General features: G+C 42.8%; 2 protein-coding genes across 9 annotated transcripts in view; both read left to right on the plus strand.

The window, feature by feature from the left end:
* Positions 1 to 4,792: 4,792 nt before the first annotated feature.
* LOC120951316 (alpha-tocopherol transfer protein-like) lies at positions 4,793 to 13,384 on the plus strand. The gene is made up of 5 exons (XM_040369971.2): positions 4,793 to 4,921; positions 11,668 to 11,955; positions 12,355 to 12,546; positions 12,612 to 13,032; positions 13,099 to 13,384. The coding sequence occupies exons 2-5, from the start codon at positions 11,864 to 11,866 to the stop codon at positions 13,282 to 13,284; spliced, it is 891 nt and encodes a 296-aa protein (XP_040225905.1). The 5' UTR covers positions 4,793 to 4,921; positions 11,668 to 11,863; the 3' UTR covers positions 13,285 to 13,384.
* Positions 13,385 to 15,563: 2,179 nt separating this feature from the next.
* Positions 15,564 to 16,944, plus strand: part of LOC120951232 (peripheral-type benzodiazepine receptor-associated protein 1) — an 89,195-nt gene continuing 87,814 nt past the window's right edge. For 2 of the 8 annotated variants that reach the window (XM_049606117.1, XM_049606118.1), the window contains exon 1: positions 15,569 to 15,807. The gene's annotated coding sequence lies outside the window, so the exon portion shown is untranslated. Of the gene's footprint in view, positions 15,816 to 16,944 lie in introns of all 8 variants that reach the window. The other 6 variants (XM_049606116.1, XM_049606113.1, XM_049606111.1 and 3 more) reach the window with 6 other exon arrangements.

Genomic DNA, 16,944 nt, shown 5'->3' on the forward strand with positions numbered 1-16,944 from the left:
AAGTAACGAGGATTTTCATTTCGTTCCCGATAAGCAGGTATGTCAAACTGGCGGCCCGCGGGCCGCATGCGGCCCTCGTCAATGCTCGAATGCGGCCCGCGAGAATATTTTGAGAATTTCTAAAATCACTCCAAACCAAAAAACTGTTATTACTATTTGTCGAAGTGTATTTAATTTTCCAGAGAAGAACAATCATTTAGATGGTATATTTTTCGAATTTAACATGAATGTACCCATAACATCTCATAAACTTATTCTACACAATCGTATAGAACAATCGAGACCCTTAAGAAACATTTAATTGAATGCAAACTCAGTCGGTATTATGTTTCGATTAAATTCTGAATATTAGCATAGTATTGTGCACACTCGATTGCACATTCTATATGGAAAAACAGATTTGCGACTACCTTCTACCAACGAAAAAGTAATGAAAATAACTTGATACACACACTTGGAAACTTCGCAACAACTAATGATGGATTGTCAGAATCGCATCCATGGCTCAAAACCATTTTCGATCTTAGCTATAGCAACTTAGAATCCGGCCAAATCAAACCAACAGTTCCGTTCGGTGCCGTCCGAAGCCTATAGAACCGTTTAAAGCCATTCGGAACCGTTGGAGTCATCGGTTGTCGCACGGAGCGGTTAATCTACAGTGAGAAATGGATCCGGTCGGTCCCACCGAATTTGATCATCTCAATGCCCCCGAGTGCCGAGTAAAGGATTCATTCGGCTCCGAATTTCTCCGATTTGCACGGCTCCAACCTTATAATGTTACATCATTGATGTTCGATTGGAGCCACTTCTGTTTTTTTTGTCATAATCATGCCACCATCAATTTTAATAAAAATGATTGTTGCCAAGTTGAAATTTTGTGTACCCCACATTTTGCAAGACGAATTAATGTACTTTTGAACCTCCCCAAAAATCTACACCAAAATGATATGATTACGCTTAAGCCTAAAGTATTTAGATGAAGAATTAAAATAATTGAAATGCCGAAGTCGTGCGATACATAGCTTATTAATAGATTAGCTCACACAGTCCATACCTCAATTCGCGAATCATCTCCCTTCAAGTGCAAAACAAGATTTGCCAATCTTTATGGGATCACACACCACGAATCTTCGTCAGATAAAATTATCGTAATTTAACAAAACTATACGTATATGCTATACGTATAACTATAATATGGGTTCTTGTAATAAGAAATGCCACCATACCACCATATACCCCCCCTTCGAACTTGGAAATTAGCGAAAAATAATGTTTAAACACGTTTTTTTTTACAATTTTCCTCTTGATCTATCAAAAAATTGCATGCAAATATTTTTGTTATTCATCCAGCGGTGGATAGCTCGGATGGCTTGAAAAAGATTCGCAACAGGCTGGTAGACTTCCCCTACCTCAGTGAAAAAGTGTGGTTGAGTGATATTTTCTAACAGAAGTGCCGTGTTAGAACGCTAGTAATGAGAAATTTCCTATTTTAATAATAAGGATGAAAACAACGCATATGACTTTAAAAGTACATTAAACATTTTTTTAAATAAAAAAGTGCACAATAAAAAAAAAAACATAGCAAATTTGTAAATAAGAAACTATTCCAGATTTGAAGCGAGGAGTACAAAAAGTCAATTTGTTTAACAATAATGATTTTAAACAGTAATTTATATGAATATTGAGGTATATTTTTTATTCTCAACTGTGCGGCCCACGAATCACTGAATATGTGTACTTGCGGCCCTCTTATGAATTGAGTTTGACACAGCTGCCGATAAGAAATCGGGATCATTTCGAGAGTTTCAAAATTACGAATCGTTAAATATTGAGCAATTTCTAAAACAGGCAGGTAGAAGTGTTTAGGAAAAGTGTATGGGTGGTGACAAATTAACACCCACTGCCTCACGAAGGCATACAAACATTGAAAAAAAGCCGAAGCGGGCCATGGGCGCGTTCTCTCCACGTCCAGATAACTCTTTTCAGATCAGATAGCGGAGCGGAGAGTTTTGCTGCGCTTATTGGCAGATGGAGTAAGTCAGGTATTGTCTTCAGTTTAATTGCTCCATGTCTTTCGTTCTTATTTGACAATATTGGAGGATCTCTTCTGCTTCGGCAGTGGCCAGGACGAGGATTTTAGTGTGTAGTGTACCTTCTTAGTGTGTAGTGAACTAAGAAGCGTGTGTTTCACAAATGTGACGTGTATTAATAGGTGTGTCCTTACATGTATTCTTGATCTACTTGCTCAGTAAATTAAATTTCGATACTAAGAATTGATCAATGGATTACTGTTGCATTTGGAGTTGTCCCGTATGGTTGTAATGCATGTAATCCCTATATACCTGCACTTTTCTTGACCTGAAACCAATTATTTCACTCTTCATACAAATTGTATGGAAAAGAGTCTCCCGCATAACGAATGAGTAATTGGAGCGGAATAAACTCGTTATGAGGGGTATAAACATACAAAATAATGTGTAGGATTTATGGATTGTAGGAATTCCGGTCGGTCTCGTGGTACTGTCGTCAACTCGTACGACTTAACAACATACCGTCATGGGTTCAAGTCGCAAATGGGCCGTGCCGCTATACATAGGACTGACTATTCTGCTATGGAGGGGTAATCCATAAGACACTGAAAGCCAACCCCACAAGTGGGTACGGCAGGCTCTGACCGACAACGATTGTTGAGCCAGAAGAAGAAGAAGAACAAGAACAAGAAGAAGAAGGAATTATTAATTAAATATAACTCTTGAAATGCACATATTTCCGATATTTGTGCGGTTCTGTGATTGAGAGATAACAAAAAAAGTAAGCGTACAATTTTCGATACAGTTCAAATAACTCAAATAACACTCTGTATTTAAATTTCTTTGTGCATAACCTAACCAATTGATAACTTTTGGTGTGCATAAATGAAATAATCCATACCACTTCCACAAACCAGCGTGTTGCAGCTCTACATCATCGATTGCCAAACCGTGCATGAACCTTACCCTGTGTTATCGTGTGAGCAAAGCGAAACCAAAAAAACTATAAACAAAGAAAAGTCACACACACAAACATAGCGCCGAAAAGCATCAGCTTTAATGTCTGCCTCATCGTAATCGATTTGGCCACTGTTAGAACAAAGCATCGGCAACATAGAGTTGCTACTTCCTCTAACAAGCCAACCCCCCGACGCCCTCCGCCCTGCAACAAACAAGGATAGTTTTCTTTCGCCGACCCTCGGCAATTCGCCCTCTATTCGCAATCGTTTCAGTTTTGTTGCTGCGCTGCGCCCGATGTTTTTCCGATGGATGGTGTAAGCTTTCGCACCCGCACCCCACTACGTTTGGCCTTTTGCCCCCGTTTAGTGGCGGCCGAAACCGAAACCGAAAAGGGAAGCGCAACCGAACCGGCGAAGGTCAATTAAAATTGTTAATTGATGTTAATTGTTCGATAAACATTGTTCTGCCCAGCGATAAACTTTTTACTGCCCCCGTTCCGGCGCTTTGTGGCCCGTGCAGAAGTATTCGGAGGGAGAAAGGAGTTTGCCGTACTACTCTTCTGCCAGCTGATGCTTTCTTGTCTTGGGTAGGGCCTATCTCGGAAATGGATTCAACTTGAATATTGGGATGTTTGGCGAAAATGTACAAAATGAAACGAAATAATGTTTCATCGTAGCTGCGATGGTGACTGGTATTGCTGCTGGCCCGTAAAAGTGATAGCAGCCCGTGATTTTGTCCTTTTAATTGGTCTTGTTGAAGCACAATCACTTGTATTTGTCTCCGACAGTGTCCGAAATAGAAGGGGAAGTGCAAGTAAAAATGTATCGTTTAGCGCAAACATATTTTTTACACAAATTTGTGGGCAACGAAAGCCCTTAAAGCCCACGACGAGTAATGTACAAAATCGTGCCGGCGCAGACATTCCATCGGAGCTTAATTTATTCCATTTTCGCGTTGTTTGCTGCCGCGTGTACGTATTCGATAGCGTGATATGATACGAGATGTATGGGGTTACCTTTGCTCGTTTTGTGGTGTGAGTAAAATACGTGGCGAATGATAATTGCAAGTAATCGTGCTAAATGCACCCGAACATCGACAGTGCGCCACTGTGAGTGAAATTGAGGTAGAGCAAAACGAGTTTAATCGTGTTAAATATTACGGTATGACCTCTAGTACCATAAATATTAAAAAAAAAAAATAATAATAATAAAGTTGAATTATTTACAACGTAAATATGTTACACAATCAAAACTTAAATAGAAGTATGTTTTATCATTCCAACAATAGAAAGTAAAAATAACTATAAAATTCGATGTTATACCAAAAAGGAGACAAAACTTCAACAAATTCTCAAAACTCATTTCTTACAATACCAACATGGATAGAAAAGCTTGTCAATTGCAGTTTGCTGCATGTGCAAACCTTTCAGCAAGAGGCTTTTTTCCACGAAGGTGTCGCGTGACGATGATAAAATAATAACACGATTTACGTACACACTTCCACACAAATAGCTCCCTGCACACACATACTCTTTTCACGTGAATCTCAGCATACCAGACGAGAGCATTGCAAGCTGCATCGGTGCTGCTTCCCGACAGCCATCCACCATAAGCCATTTGCCTCCGACGAGCCCATCTCGTACAGAGTTCGCGCATGGCTTCCAGCTCCTCCATTTCCTCTCTCTAGCCGTGCGTTTCAAGCTCGACGAACAAGCTCGTCCAAAAGCCCCCGTCCAGAGCTCGCCCCACCAGACCCGGTGGTCGGCAAAAAAGAACCACCGCAAACACGACTCTGCCACTTGCGTGAACCGCTCAGGCTCGGCGCAGTTTGATCGTGCACAGCAGCGAGGCAACATCGTTCGTCGTCTGTTGCAGAGTCTTCTGTTTCGCGGGTCCGAGCTTTTATTACGGGTATTTGCGCGCCAACTTTATGTGAGTGGTGTTTTCTTTCCTCTGTTTTTTTTTATTCGCTCGCACTTTGGCTGTGTGCGGGATCTGTTTAGCCGTTGGAATTTGCTCTTCCAACTCCGTGTACACTGTGTGCATGTGTTTGAGTGCAGGTGGTGTGCAGCGCTTGCAAGAGCATATTTTGATTGCAGCGTTTTACTGTGAGCCCCCCGCCGCTGGCGCGTGGAGAAACTCCGAACGGCAGTTTATGTTTTTCTCGTGTACAAGTGTGCGTTTAAGTGTGCGAAGAAAAGTGTCGTCCATTGCGGTGGCTTTCTCTGTGGGAAATGGAGATCGCTGCACTGAACTGTAAATTGAAAACATCAGACTTTTTCAGTTCAACTGTGCTGCAAACAATGAGTAACGTAATATGAAGAGCAATTTTTGTATTGGTGTGTTGTGTTCGTGCTCTGCCCTAGCCAATTATACCAACGAACCAGATCGTACAGCTAAAATGAATTCATGCAATTGTTTTAATGATTTTGAGTTAAACTAAAATACACAAAAACTAAGCCTGATTTGACAGCCCCTTCAGCTTGTCATGTGTGTCTACCCTTTAGCCAATGGCTCAATATGCACGCCAATGCGCCTTTGGTGAATGCCTCATCGAAAAGCGAAAGTGAATGCAAGTGAAAACAATTCGTGTTTCAGTCTCTGCTAAATTTCTGCTTTACAATACGAAAGGTGCAAAAACCAATCGCATAAAACGATAGAGAAGGAGAAAAAGAGACAGAGATAGATAGAAACATATAAATGTTGGTGAGGTTACAAAGCGAAATAAAGTGGTGATGCAAAAATGATAAAAATAAGCTAAACAGTTAATACTCTTTGATGTTTTTAAACGTTGATACTCTGTATATTAGTTTTTTTTATTTATTTTGGATGCTATAAAAGCCCTCAAAACATCAGTAAGGCTGCAAACTATATAAATTACATGCAACTCGGACCAATGCTCTGGTGAGATTGAGTTTTATGTCACTTACTCGAGAAGCCCCATAGCGCAACAGAGAAATGATGATACACAATTATTTCTAATGTTCGCTTTTCTGTATCTTCAATTATATTTTTACCAAACCATGGCATTCAACAGCGTCCGTCCATGGGTCACCTACTTTCGCAACAATGTTAATGCACCCGGTGAACGAATGCATTTTTTACGCAAATACAAAAACCAACAGAGAAGACGCTGCTTCATCTTCGGCTGGAGTTGGGAGCCAATTATCAATTAACGTCTGTAATTGGCTTGCAGCGAAATGATTTCGTTCGACTGCACGGGTGCCAGTAGGTGTTGCAACAGCTTATTACATTTATATTGCTCCCACATCGGCATCCAATCAATGGCTTATAATTATCTCCAACTGTCCGGCTCGGAAGGGTACAGATTCTTTTTTCTTCTTATCTAATCGTGCAAATTCCCGATACTGAAATGACTGTAGAAACGACGTCGTTAGTAGGTCGTTCATTAGAGCGACACATTTCGAACCATTGTTTGTTCATTGGAATTGAGATGAAAATTGTTCTGCCGCGATACTAACGATACTTACTTTGTTGTCAAACGAATAAAATAACATAAGAAATTTTAACTAAAAAAATACTGTTTAACAGGCGTTAGTAAAACAATGCTAAAAACTAAAACTACATTAAACAATGCAATGATAGTAGCCATGAGTAAAATCCAACACACCATACCGATATCATAGTCAAAGAAACATGCAAAACACTGTTCATAGCCACATTCTTCTAATGCAACCGATCGAACCTACATGCATGCACTGGTTGCGATCGCCCAGGAAGGAAGAATGCACCTACATCAACGGTTGCAATAAAAAATCGATTCAGTCGTGTCGATCCGGATCGGATGCAATCGGTGCCCGCCCTAAAAACCTTGGCCGGGAGTGTACAAACAAACATCAGACACCCCCCCGAGCCACGAGTTTATCAGAACGACCTTGGACGGGGAAGGGGTAGCATCAAAGCAAGAAGGCGTTCGATTATGTCGATTATGCAGCCGGACGATCGCAACTGCACCGCCCAATGCCGCAACGCGGTAGGATGAGTATCGATGCGGCTGCTAACCTTGTTCTTTGGTTGTTGCGGTTTGCTGCAATCATCCGGCCAGCCAGTTGGGCTGATCAATGTTACAGTATTTTTTGTATTGTTGCTTCTCTCCCTCTTTTGTTAAACAGAACAACGTGGAGAAGCGTAATGTAATTGTACTTTCATTGCAGCCAGTTACCACCGCACGGCTCGGTAAGACTTTTGCGATCGGCGATCGGATGGGCGGCTGAATGTGGGTCAATGTTTAGCTCGGGTTTGTTTTTGCAGCATGAACTTTGCACGCGTGCGATAATGTTGCTTACGCTATGATGAGAGAAAGACAGAGTGAGAGAAAATGTGTGTAACAATAACAAGGTTACTTTTTCCAGCTGCTTCTGGTAATTGTAGTGCGGACTAATGTGAGAAAAGATCTCATTAAAATGTTACGTTTTTGTGGTTTTAGTTTCGCACAAAACTAATCTTGTCCAACAGATATGCAATTTAGTGAAAATCCTTGACACAGTACTTTCTAAACTTTGCATCTTGTGGGTCGCCCAGGTATATCATTACCTAATACACGCTATCCTGCAAGTTCTTATCAAGTGCAAGTATGTAATCTTAACCTTCAAATCAACAAAAACCAGTTTAATTCAGCCCTGGCGCACTTACTATGACAATTAACCCGGGTAATTACAAGCGAACCTGTTCAGGGTGGACCACTTTTGTCTATCGAGCTTCGATTACAATATGCATTACCTGTGCAGCAACACTTTCATGTGAGCGATTCTAATGACGGATCCAGCCACTGACTATGGCCACAGTTAGAACTCACCTTTTCCGTTAGTCTCAATAGCCCCGCTCAACCCTTGGTTCAGGGTTAAATATGGACAGTGGTTATGTGATTACCATCACCCATATATTGCACACCGTAAAGGATGTAACTGCGATGTGCAGAACCCGCCGGTTTACGACGATTTACGTCAATTGAACCACGATGGTAATCAGTTTCCCGGGAACGATCGGGACGTGACGATCGTGGCGTGCTGGAACTATTTTAGCTGTTTTTTTGTTGTTGAATTTTTGAGTGTCTGGTCAAAACAACTGGCAGGGGAAACAGAAGATATCAGCAAAATAAAAAAATGAAAACGTCTATCATTGACTTTGTGTTTTATGTGTGCGATCAAGTACGATGATTACGTAATTTGAGAAGCACTTTGAATGGTTGTTGAGACAAATCACTTCAGACACGGAACTCACTGAAGATCTTCTTGAGTCATGATCATCAATTGTGTGTGCTGTATGGATGAAGAGGAGTGATGGGATGTTAGATAAGTCTATTTTTTACCTGTTTTGATTACCATTCATATTTATATACAGATTTTATACCATAGGCTCATAATAAACTAAAAAACTAAAAAAAAATATTCGTACATTCAGGCAAGAGAGCAGACTGGTGCTTCACAACAAACCCAATCATTAAGAGCGATTCCGATATTGAACGACATGCTTCAATCCCCAGAAACATCAAATGAGATGCGTACCTGTCATAAATGATTCCACCAGTGTAAGTGTTAAAATGTTGTGCCCCACATACACTTCGCACAAGGAACACACACACTCGCACGTGTAAAAATAAATGCTTAAAAAGCTTGTGTAACCTCGTTAGCGCCTTTCGCAGCTGAAACGAAACAGACGGACAAAGATACGGCCAAAGAAATGCGGCACGTCACTGACCACACCGTCACCGTACAATTTGTACCGAGCGTACGTACACTACCCCTCCGGGTCATAGCTACGTCTAGTAACGTAATACGGGTACGGTAAGGGTTGACGGAACGTTAATTTTTGGACAAGTACCCACCACATGGCGCTTCGTGCTTCCCGGAGCTTCCTCGGGAATGGAGGGGATTGGCTCGACCCGTGACAGAGGAGCTGCGGTGCCGCCGGGGCTAATAGCATTCACATAATCTCTCAAAACAGAACGCACGGCAAGGGTCAATGGAAAGAAAAGGTGGATCGGTACGGTGACGGCATGAAAGTGAGTTGTTGCTCACGCGGCAGAGTATCAAGTGCGTTGGGAGTACGTTCGCTTTCGATTACATCGGGCAATTTGTGCGATTGTTTGGGTGTGATTTTGGATTTGATGATATGCTTTTTTTTAGAACTGTTTACTCAATAATTACATAACTTCATATCTAGAGGTAGGAAAGGTTAAAGGAGTTTTAGCTTTGATGAGATGTGATTTGTTATACTCGCATAAAGCCATGTTGGCTTAGCTTATTAAATTAGCTGGATCCATCGCTTTTTATATGAATCAAACTGGCAATAACTCCAACACCTTTACTAGCTACATCTGTAAGCTATTGGTGTTAATTTGAAATGTTTAATAACAACTGCCTTGCCGTAACACATACCATAATAGTGGTGGGAGAGTGGGATAAACTCTCCTTCCTGTAGGGGTTTTGGTTTTAAGGCAATCAGGCCCGCGCAATGGAGATGGAAGACACATCATTATGCCATTACGCAGATGAATGGCGGACAGATTATTCACGTACCCCTACACCTTACCCTTGCCTTGCGTTTCCACACAACTGCTCGGGTTTTTGGAGCTAACCCGCTTCATCTGTGTTGGTCTGACACAAAAACAACTCCCGGTGGTAGTGTACACGCACATGACGCTGAAGCAGCTGCTAGACATTTCCCCCCGGAGGTGTCACACAGCAAGCTGTATGGAAGTAGTGCACCGTGCCATGTACCTCCCAGCCGTTCGGGTGGGGGAAACATAAAGAGAAATGGAAAGTTTTCGCCAGCCACATCTCTCGAGTGCGCTTCTATTCCCCACACACACACACACACACGACTGTGCTCAAGCGGATGTGGAAAGTTATGATGCTAGTGACAACCTTTTTTTTGTTTTGTTGCTTAAATTTGTTTATCATCCATTTGCGCTAGGGCTATGGGAAGCTGTTCCTAGACGGATATCAACAACAGGTGGCTGTTTATGGGTTCACCGGAAAGGAGATCCCAGCTGGGGAAAGTGACCTTCACACACTCGTTGGGGATATTTTTTAAAATTGTTTGTTTTAGTACCGTGTTGCGCTATGAATAAATTATCAAAGAGTTATACATTCCTAGATGATGCGAAAGTTGACAAAAATTCTCGCCAGATATGGGTTTCCCTATTGGTAGTTAACATAGCGTGGTAGCAGAACAATTTAGTGAAAACATAAAAAAATAATACATATTTTACAAAATATGTTTCCAAGTTTATCAGCTTAATTAATGAATCCATTTCAGCCCGATGGTATAAAGCTACTGTTTTCAAAGCTCTCCAACATGCATATTTAACAAATGTTCATATATGGAGCATGTAAAACAATGTTTTGCGTCCGATTGGGGCAAGACTTCTTAGAAGGACTCACAATTACAAAAGGTCGCTAATGCTTTCGTTAGAAAACGTTTTACATTTGTCTGAAGGTTTATGCTCAGTATGAAGCATGCTCACGTACAGCTAATTTGACATGACATCTTGAACAAATGAATTTCTACACAGATGAACTAATGCTTCCAAGAAGGGGACATTTAATTTTCTTGATCGAAAAAGAACCCTCCACTGTTTTGATGGAATTTTGTTGTAAAAAATTCCATTACTATACCCTTCGGTTGTGCAACGGATTTTATTTGTGAGGCGCACAAAATAGTCTATTAGCCACTGTATTAATTACCATATGCTCACCCTTGACCACTCATACAGCAGTAGCAATCGGTCACCATGACAAAAAGAAGTACCTGTTCGGTCAACTTTTGCGTTAAAATATGAGCTCACAAATTCGTCAATCTGTCCTTGAAGATGATGTATGCAAACCTACTCCACCTAACCACGGCAACGGGCAACACAGTGTTAGCATGGACAAAAACTAAAATGCCACGTTTGTTTCCCTGTCGCGGCAGACGAGTGTGGCGCCGTGTTGATGGCTGGATGATTTTACCGAGACGCGTCTGACGCGCCTTTACATGCGCGTTACGCTTGCCTGAGCTTTCGATGGCCAAGGTTATGTCGCGACGTATGTACGTTTTATTGCCATTTGGTTGGGGTTTGATTCGCACGTTCGCGAAGAGGAAAGCAAAGGAACTAACAATGGCACAATCATACATGTCTAAATGTATTTGAGACACTTTATTGTTCTTTTTGTTTATGTTGCATCAGGCGTTGTATATTTGTGGATTTTTGTTATAATTCTCAGAACAATCCAAATCAAAACAAAATATGAATTGTGTTACATAGAGCTACAACTTTAATCTTGAACTGTTTTATGCTAGACGCTTGTTTAATGTTTGATTTTTCTGATATTTTTAATGTACCATTGTTTGTCGATGAAATAACGAGTTTTACAATAATGTTTACGTAAAAAAAGGAATGTTCAACACTTGAAGACTAGCGGTGAACTATTCGACAAAAATGTAAACTTAATGAAATCCGCCCCATTTTTGCACACAACCAATAAAACGCTACAATGCTGTTATCTATACACATTATGTTGGATCGCAGCTTCAATAGTTTTCCTGGGAACGAATCATCACCCAGGACAACAGCCTGTGCGATGGAGGGCAACAGCCTGTGCGAACGACAACTTTAGGACAAGCGAGAAAACGATGCCGAGTAATTTAAAATATTCATTTCTTCCATTCCTCAGCGCTTGACAGACATCCAAGCAGCACAAAAAAAAGTTAATAGAACGCGCACTTGGCCATTTGCTCCGCCACTTCGTCTAGTGCGTGCTGGCAACGGCGTCTACCGTGCAGACAGGAGGGCTGCCGCTACCGGAGAGTGCCGAGTGGTGAAAAGCTCACTTAGTCGAGGAGGAAAAAAGCCCACCCTTAGTGCCAATAATGACCACTTTATCACATCCCTTCAAAGACAGTCCGGAGCCGCTGGAAGTGCCCAAAGAGCATGCCGCCAACGTGGACACCCTGTACGAATGGTAAGTGAGTAGGGGAGTAGAGATAAGAGGAGGGGGAGCAGCGAATGGGAAATTTCTCTCGGTTTGATGACTTCATTTGCTTGATTAAATGCGGAATGCGTAAGCAGACTGGTAGCATTGGAGCGCTGGGCAATGATTATTTGAAAAAAAAAAACCGTGGGGTAAACAATAATTTCCATACACTGCCTGCAGTGCTTTTTTGCTGTCGCCAGTTACCAGGCCTCTGCCCCATACGCTGAAAAAGAATCGACTTGTCGTGTGCTGAATTATTCAAAGTGTAGAACGCACAGCAATTGGCGGCTTAGTTTTAACGTCGATGTTGGCGTATTTAATGTTTGCTTTGGTCAATTTGTAGTGTGTACCAAAAGTCACTCGAACTCTGTGTTTTAAATTCTCCAGGATAAAAGAACAGCCACGGTTTCCTGCCTTCTCCAAAAATCATGCCCACCTATTCCTGCACGCCTGTCTCTGGAACGTGGACGATGCCAAAAAAGCGCTACAGAAGTACTCGCAGATTCACGCCAACTCGCCGGAAATCTTCGACAACCGAGACATCATGGGAGCAGGTGTGCAGATGACACTGAACGCCACGTAAGTAGAAGCACAAAGAAGAGGACAGAGCAGCAAAAGCAATCACTGGTCCCATTTCTATCCAGACACATGGTAGCACTGCCAAGGACGACGCCGGAAGGCTACCGGTTGCTCTACTACCGACTTTCCGACACGGACCCGTCCAAGATGAACTTTACCGAGGCGGTGAAATCGTTCTGCATGTTCAACGACGCCCAGATCAGTGTGGACGGCATTATGGAGGGGTACATCGTCATCTTCGACATGAAGGGCGTCCGGTTGGGGCATCTGGCCCGCGTACAGTTTAGCCCGCTGCGAGTGTTCATGAGCTACATTCAGGATGCGCATCCGGTGCGGCTGAAGAAGATCTACATCGTGCACACGGCGTCGTTCATCAATCAGGTGATGGCACTGGTGAAACCGCTGATCAAGTCGGAACTACTCGGGCTGCTGCAGTTCACGACCGCCGGCCCAGAAGAGATCGTCGGTGTTGACTACTTGCCGAAGGTTTGCATTCGCATGCCGTCTTACTCCAACATTCCCTCTCTCAATCTTTACTATTCACCTCCGCAGGACTTTGGTGGACCGTTCGATGAGGTCGCGACAATGCACGCGGAGCAGAAGAAGCGCCTCGAGACGGAGTATCGAGATTGGCTGATGGATTCCGGTGCACTGAAGGAAGCGCCCAAGCAGAAAAACTCCAACTCCAACTCCATCAAACCGCCGGTCAAAGCGTTTCGGGGGCTCGAAATCGACTAGTGCGGGTGGCTTGGCCAGATATCGGTCTGTTCGTGATATTATTGGGTTCTAGTGGATGCAATAAATGGATAGAAGGGTGTTTTTTTCGTGTTGTTCCATAGCTAGGGAGACTAACTTTTCGGTTTTTGAAGGATGCAGCATGGCGATGGTAAGGCGACGAATCGTCTTGTGGCGATTTCGTTCGACCACGCTCGGTTTCTGTATCAGTTTGTTATTTTAATCCATAGTCGTAAGGCCGGTTTGATTGTTTTCTTTTTTTTATGTATCTCCGTGTGCCGTGTGTGGAGTGTCGCGAAAGGAACCACGTTCTAGTTGGAATTGTAAATAAAGACAACGAAGCAATAACTTCCATCGGTTGATAAAAAAATGGGGAAGTGTGTTTTTCTTGGGTTTGCTGGAATGAATGTCTGTGTCTTTACTTTTAAACTATTAGGTTTAAAAGAGAACGAAGGGATGTCGGATTGATTATTTTGCTTTGGGTTTACTAATCAGTCGCAAATAGCCAGTCTGCAGATGAACGTTTGGAATTCATTTCTTTTCCTCCGAAAGCTCCTAATAATATTGCTACTATTGCATTAACAATACTTGCACAGCTTCATGCGTTATATTGTATTTTATGATTGTATTTGTGTGTAAGGTATCTGTTCTTTCTATAAATGTAGATTATCTTTATTATACGAAACATTTTCTGCAGGCATCTAAATTTGATGGAAAACAAGTAAAATTTCTTAATGCGTTTGTCGACACTCACGGTCACATTAGCTTTGAAGTATGTGGGTGCAAGACTCAATGTACCTGCCTTAAGGTAATTTAACATCTAAACACACAATCCCACACACTGCCACCGACCATTTCCCTATAAATATCTTCTCCGTGCTCAGGCGCCCCAATCCTTCCACCAACCACAGCTCCACCTCGTTGCCTCCAACAACCGCCACCCGCTCATCTCTTAATGGTGTAGATGCTGTTGATTAAAAGTCTAATCGTGTTTTTCTGGCTCAGTTCCTCCACCGTAAACGTGCAGCTTGGGTTCTGCCACTTTTCCGGCATAATTCCCACCCCACACTTCCTACTCTACATCGTTGCCCTTGCCCACAGTTCAAAGCGCTCGCCCGTTTTGCTGACCCTTAAACGAATCACTGCTGCCTCCCGATTGCCGGGATGGGGTGGAAAAACTTTACGGATTAAAAAGAGGAGAGGAAACACACAAGGCACAACAGAGCATACACCCCATCGCCGGAATGGACGGGTGCAGTTAAGGGGCAATTTGTTGCTAAACTAAATCCCGACCCGCTTAACCGTTGGGGCGGATGTGAATATTTCGTCTGCTTCCAACCGTTTTTATTTTTGTTTGCTGCTGCTGGTTGGTTTGTTTTATTTGTTTGTGTTATTTTGCTAAATCATCGTACAACGGAGCATGAGGTAATGACAACAACAAAAAACCCATCCGTCCTGCTCTCTGTAACGTTGGGCAGGCTAGAAGAGCCGAAACCTACATTTAAATAAACGAGGTAAAGCGAATAGCTGTGATACTTGTTTGTGCTTTTGAAACTACATAATTAATAATGAATTAACATTTACAGTACAAAAGGTGGCCATTCCCACACACAGTCTCAAGGTAAATCAACTGGTGGAACCGGTCTGAATGTATAATGGAGAATTTGTGCTACATCAAAGGAAGGAAATCATGTTTAAGGGTGAAATTAATTCCATAAAGCTTAATGGTGCTTATAAATGCCATATAATAATTAAGATGTGTAGAACTAAGTAGAAGAAACAAGAATCAATTTACTAAAACTACAAAACAATAAAAGCATTAAGCGATAAAGCAAACGATAACCCATAACACTTGCCATCCGATGAATCACCCTGTCAAAAAAGCTCCGCACTCAAACTTGTGAGTGACGGCTTCCGATTTTTCCGACACTCATGAGAGCTACTCCCCAAATTTCGCTCTTAATGCGCCGACGCTAGAATATCTCCACACCAGTAGCAGCAGCAGCAGCAGCATCAACAGCAGCCTGAACAAACGCATGCAAGCTTTTGTTCAATGTTGAATCAAAATAAAAGAATCCTGGAAAGAAAGAGAGCCCAACCACCCGTGCCGCTGTATGTGTTGGTGGGAAAGCAGCCAAGCGGGCTATCCAAAGCGAAAGCAGAAGCAGGACAGCGATGATGGCGATTTGTTGCCCCGAAACGGGTCTCTGCCGTGTCTCGTCTGCAGTTGCATAACATCGTGACGTGTTGGTTCTCCCCCCTAACCCCCATTATTCGTACTGGGGCGTCCTCGTGAAGCGGACGCTCAGCGCTAGGAGGCGCTCGGATCGATGGCACTCGGGAGTATTGGCCCGCACATCGCAGGAACCCAGACTGACGGAACGAACGGCGTATCTGTTCAGAAAGAGTTGCACTGTTCCAGTGGCCAGTGGTGCGTAGAGAAGTGACCCAAATTCCAACTCCAACTGGTGTCGCTTCCCTCCAGCTCGACATACCCTGCAGGAGGGCGAGGACGTGGTCAACACGGTTAGCAGGTTTTCTAGTGGAAGGATTTGTTTTCTACCAGGATGCAAAGAAAAGCAGCCACCGTGGAGTGAACGATACCATCGTGGTGAAAATTTCAACCCCAGACAGATACGGGCCCGAGTGAAAACGGAGTGGCCAGAAGTTTGTTAAATCAATCAATCGCTACACAAAAATTACCGTATCGATGCGTTGCGTTAAATATGAAGAAATACGCCCTCATCAGTGGATTTGTTGCACCGTTTTTTTTTTGCTTCTGGATTTTTTAAAATGGTGAAAATGGATTGTCGATTGTGAACCATTTTGCGAGTCTTGAACCGTGAAAAAGCACTACCCTACTGTAGTAAGACGAGTGTATCAGTGTGCGTGCGTGTCTGTGCCCGAGGACGTGTGTTTCTTGTATCTAGCAGGCTTAGTAGATAAGAGTGTTTTTCGTGTCGGAGTATACTTGCCGAGTGAATGGCAAACATTTGAATGAATGCTTGAAACTGTGTTTTTCTTAGTTCGTATTCAATCGATTAGCGAATGCGAAATTCTTATCTTATCTTTAAAAAAAATATACACACACACACTCGCTTCCTCACTCTGTGTCACTTTTATACACGCACTCTCTCACACACTCATACATCCACTTTGCTCCAACTCGACGAGCAGAGCTGCCTACCTTAGTGCACTGAGTCAACCAAACCAGAATGTTAGTAGAAGCGTTTTACAATAGACCACACGAACAATAACCCATTTAGTGTCAGTTTCATTGTGAAAACTATGTGCCTACCTCTGCCCACTATCATGCCCAACCGATCCGCTGAACCTATATGCCTGTGGTAGTGATACTGCTGGCGAAGCGACAGCTAGTGTATGTTAGTGTGCGCGAAAGGTATATCCGTGCTCATCATTCGCACACGTACATCGCGATGGAAAAGCTTTCTCACAATGGCGGCACCACCGACAAAGCTCACCCCGATTGCTGAGCGTGCGGTTGTGTGAGTGCAGTGCGGATGCGTAAGGATTGCGTGTTCGCAAGAACGCCCTAAAGTGTATGGGTGTGTGCGCGTGTGAAAATGTGTATGTGTGTGTGTGCGCGTGTGTGTGTGAGTTTGTGTGTGTGAATGGAACAAATGGAAGATACCAGGATAGCAG

This window comes from Anopheles coluzzii, chromosome 2, assembly GCF_943734685.1.
Source record: "Anopheles coluzzii chromosome 2, AcolN3, whole genome shotgun sequence".
Lineage (NCBI taxonomy): Eukaryota > Metazoa > Arthropoda > Insecta > Diptera > Culicidae > Anopheles > Anopheles coluzzii.

Coding starts and splice junctions, on each gene's coding strand:
- LOC120951316 (XM_040369971.2), top strand. CDS start 11,864: ATGACCACTTTATCACATCCCTTCAAAGACAGTCCGGAGCCGCTGGAA. Junction 11,956..12,354: donor GTGGACACCCTGTACGAATG/GTAAGTGAGTAG, acceptor TAAATTCTCCAG/GATAAAAGAACAGCCACGGT. Junction 13,033..13,098: donor GTGTTGACTACTTGCCGAAG/GTTTGCATTCGC, acceptor TCACCTCCGCAG/GACTTTGGTGGACCGTTCGA.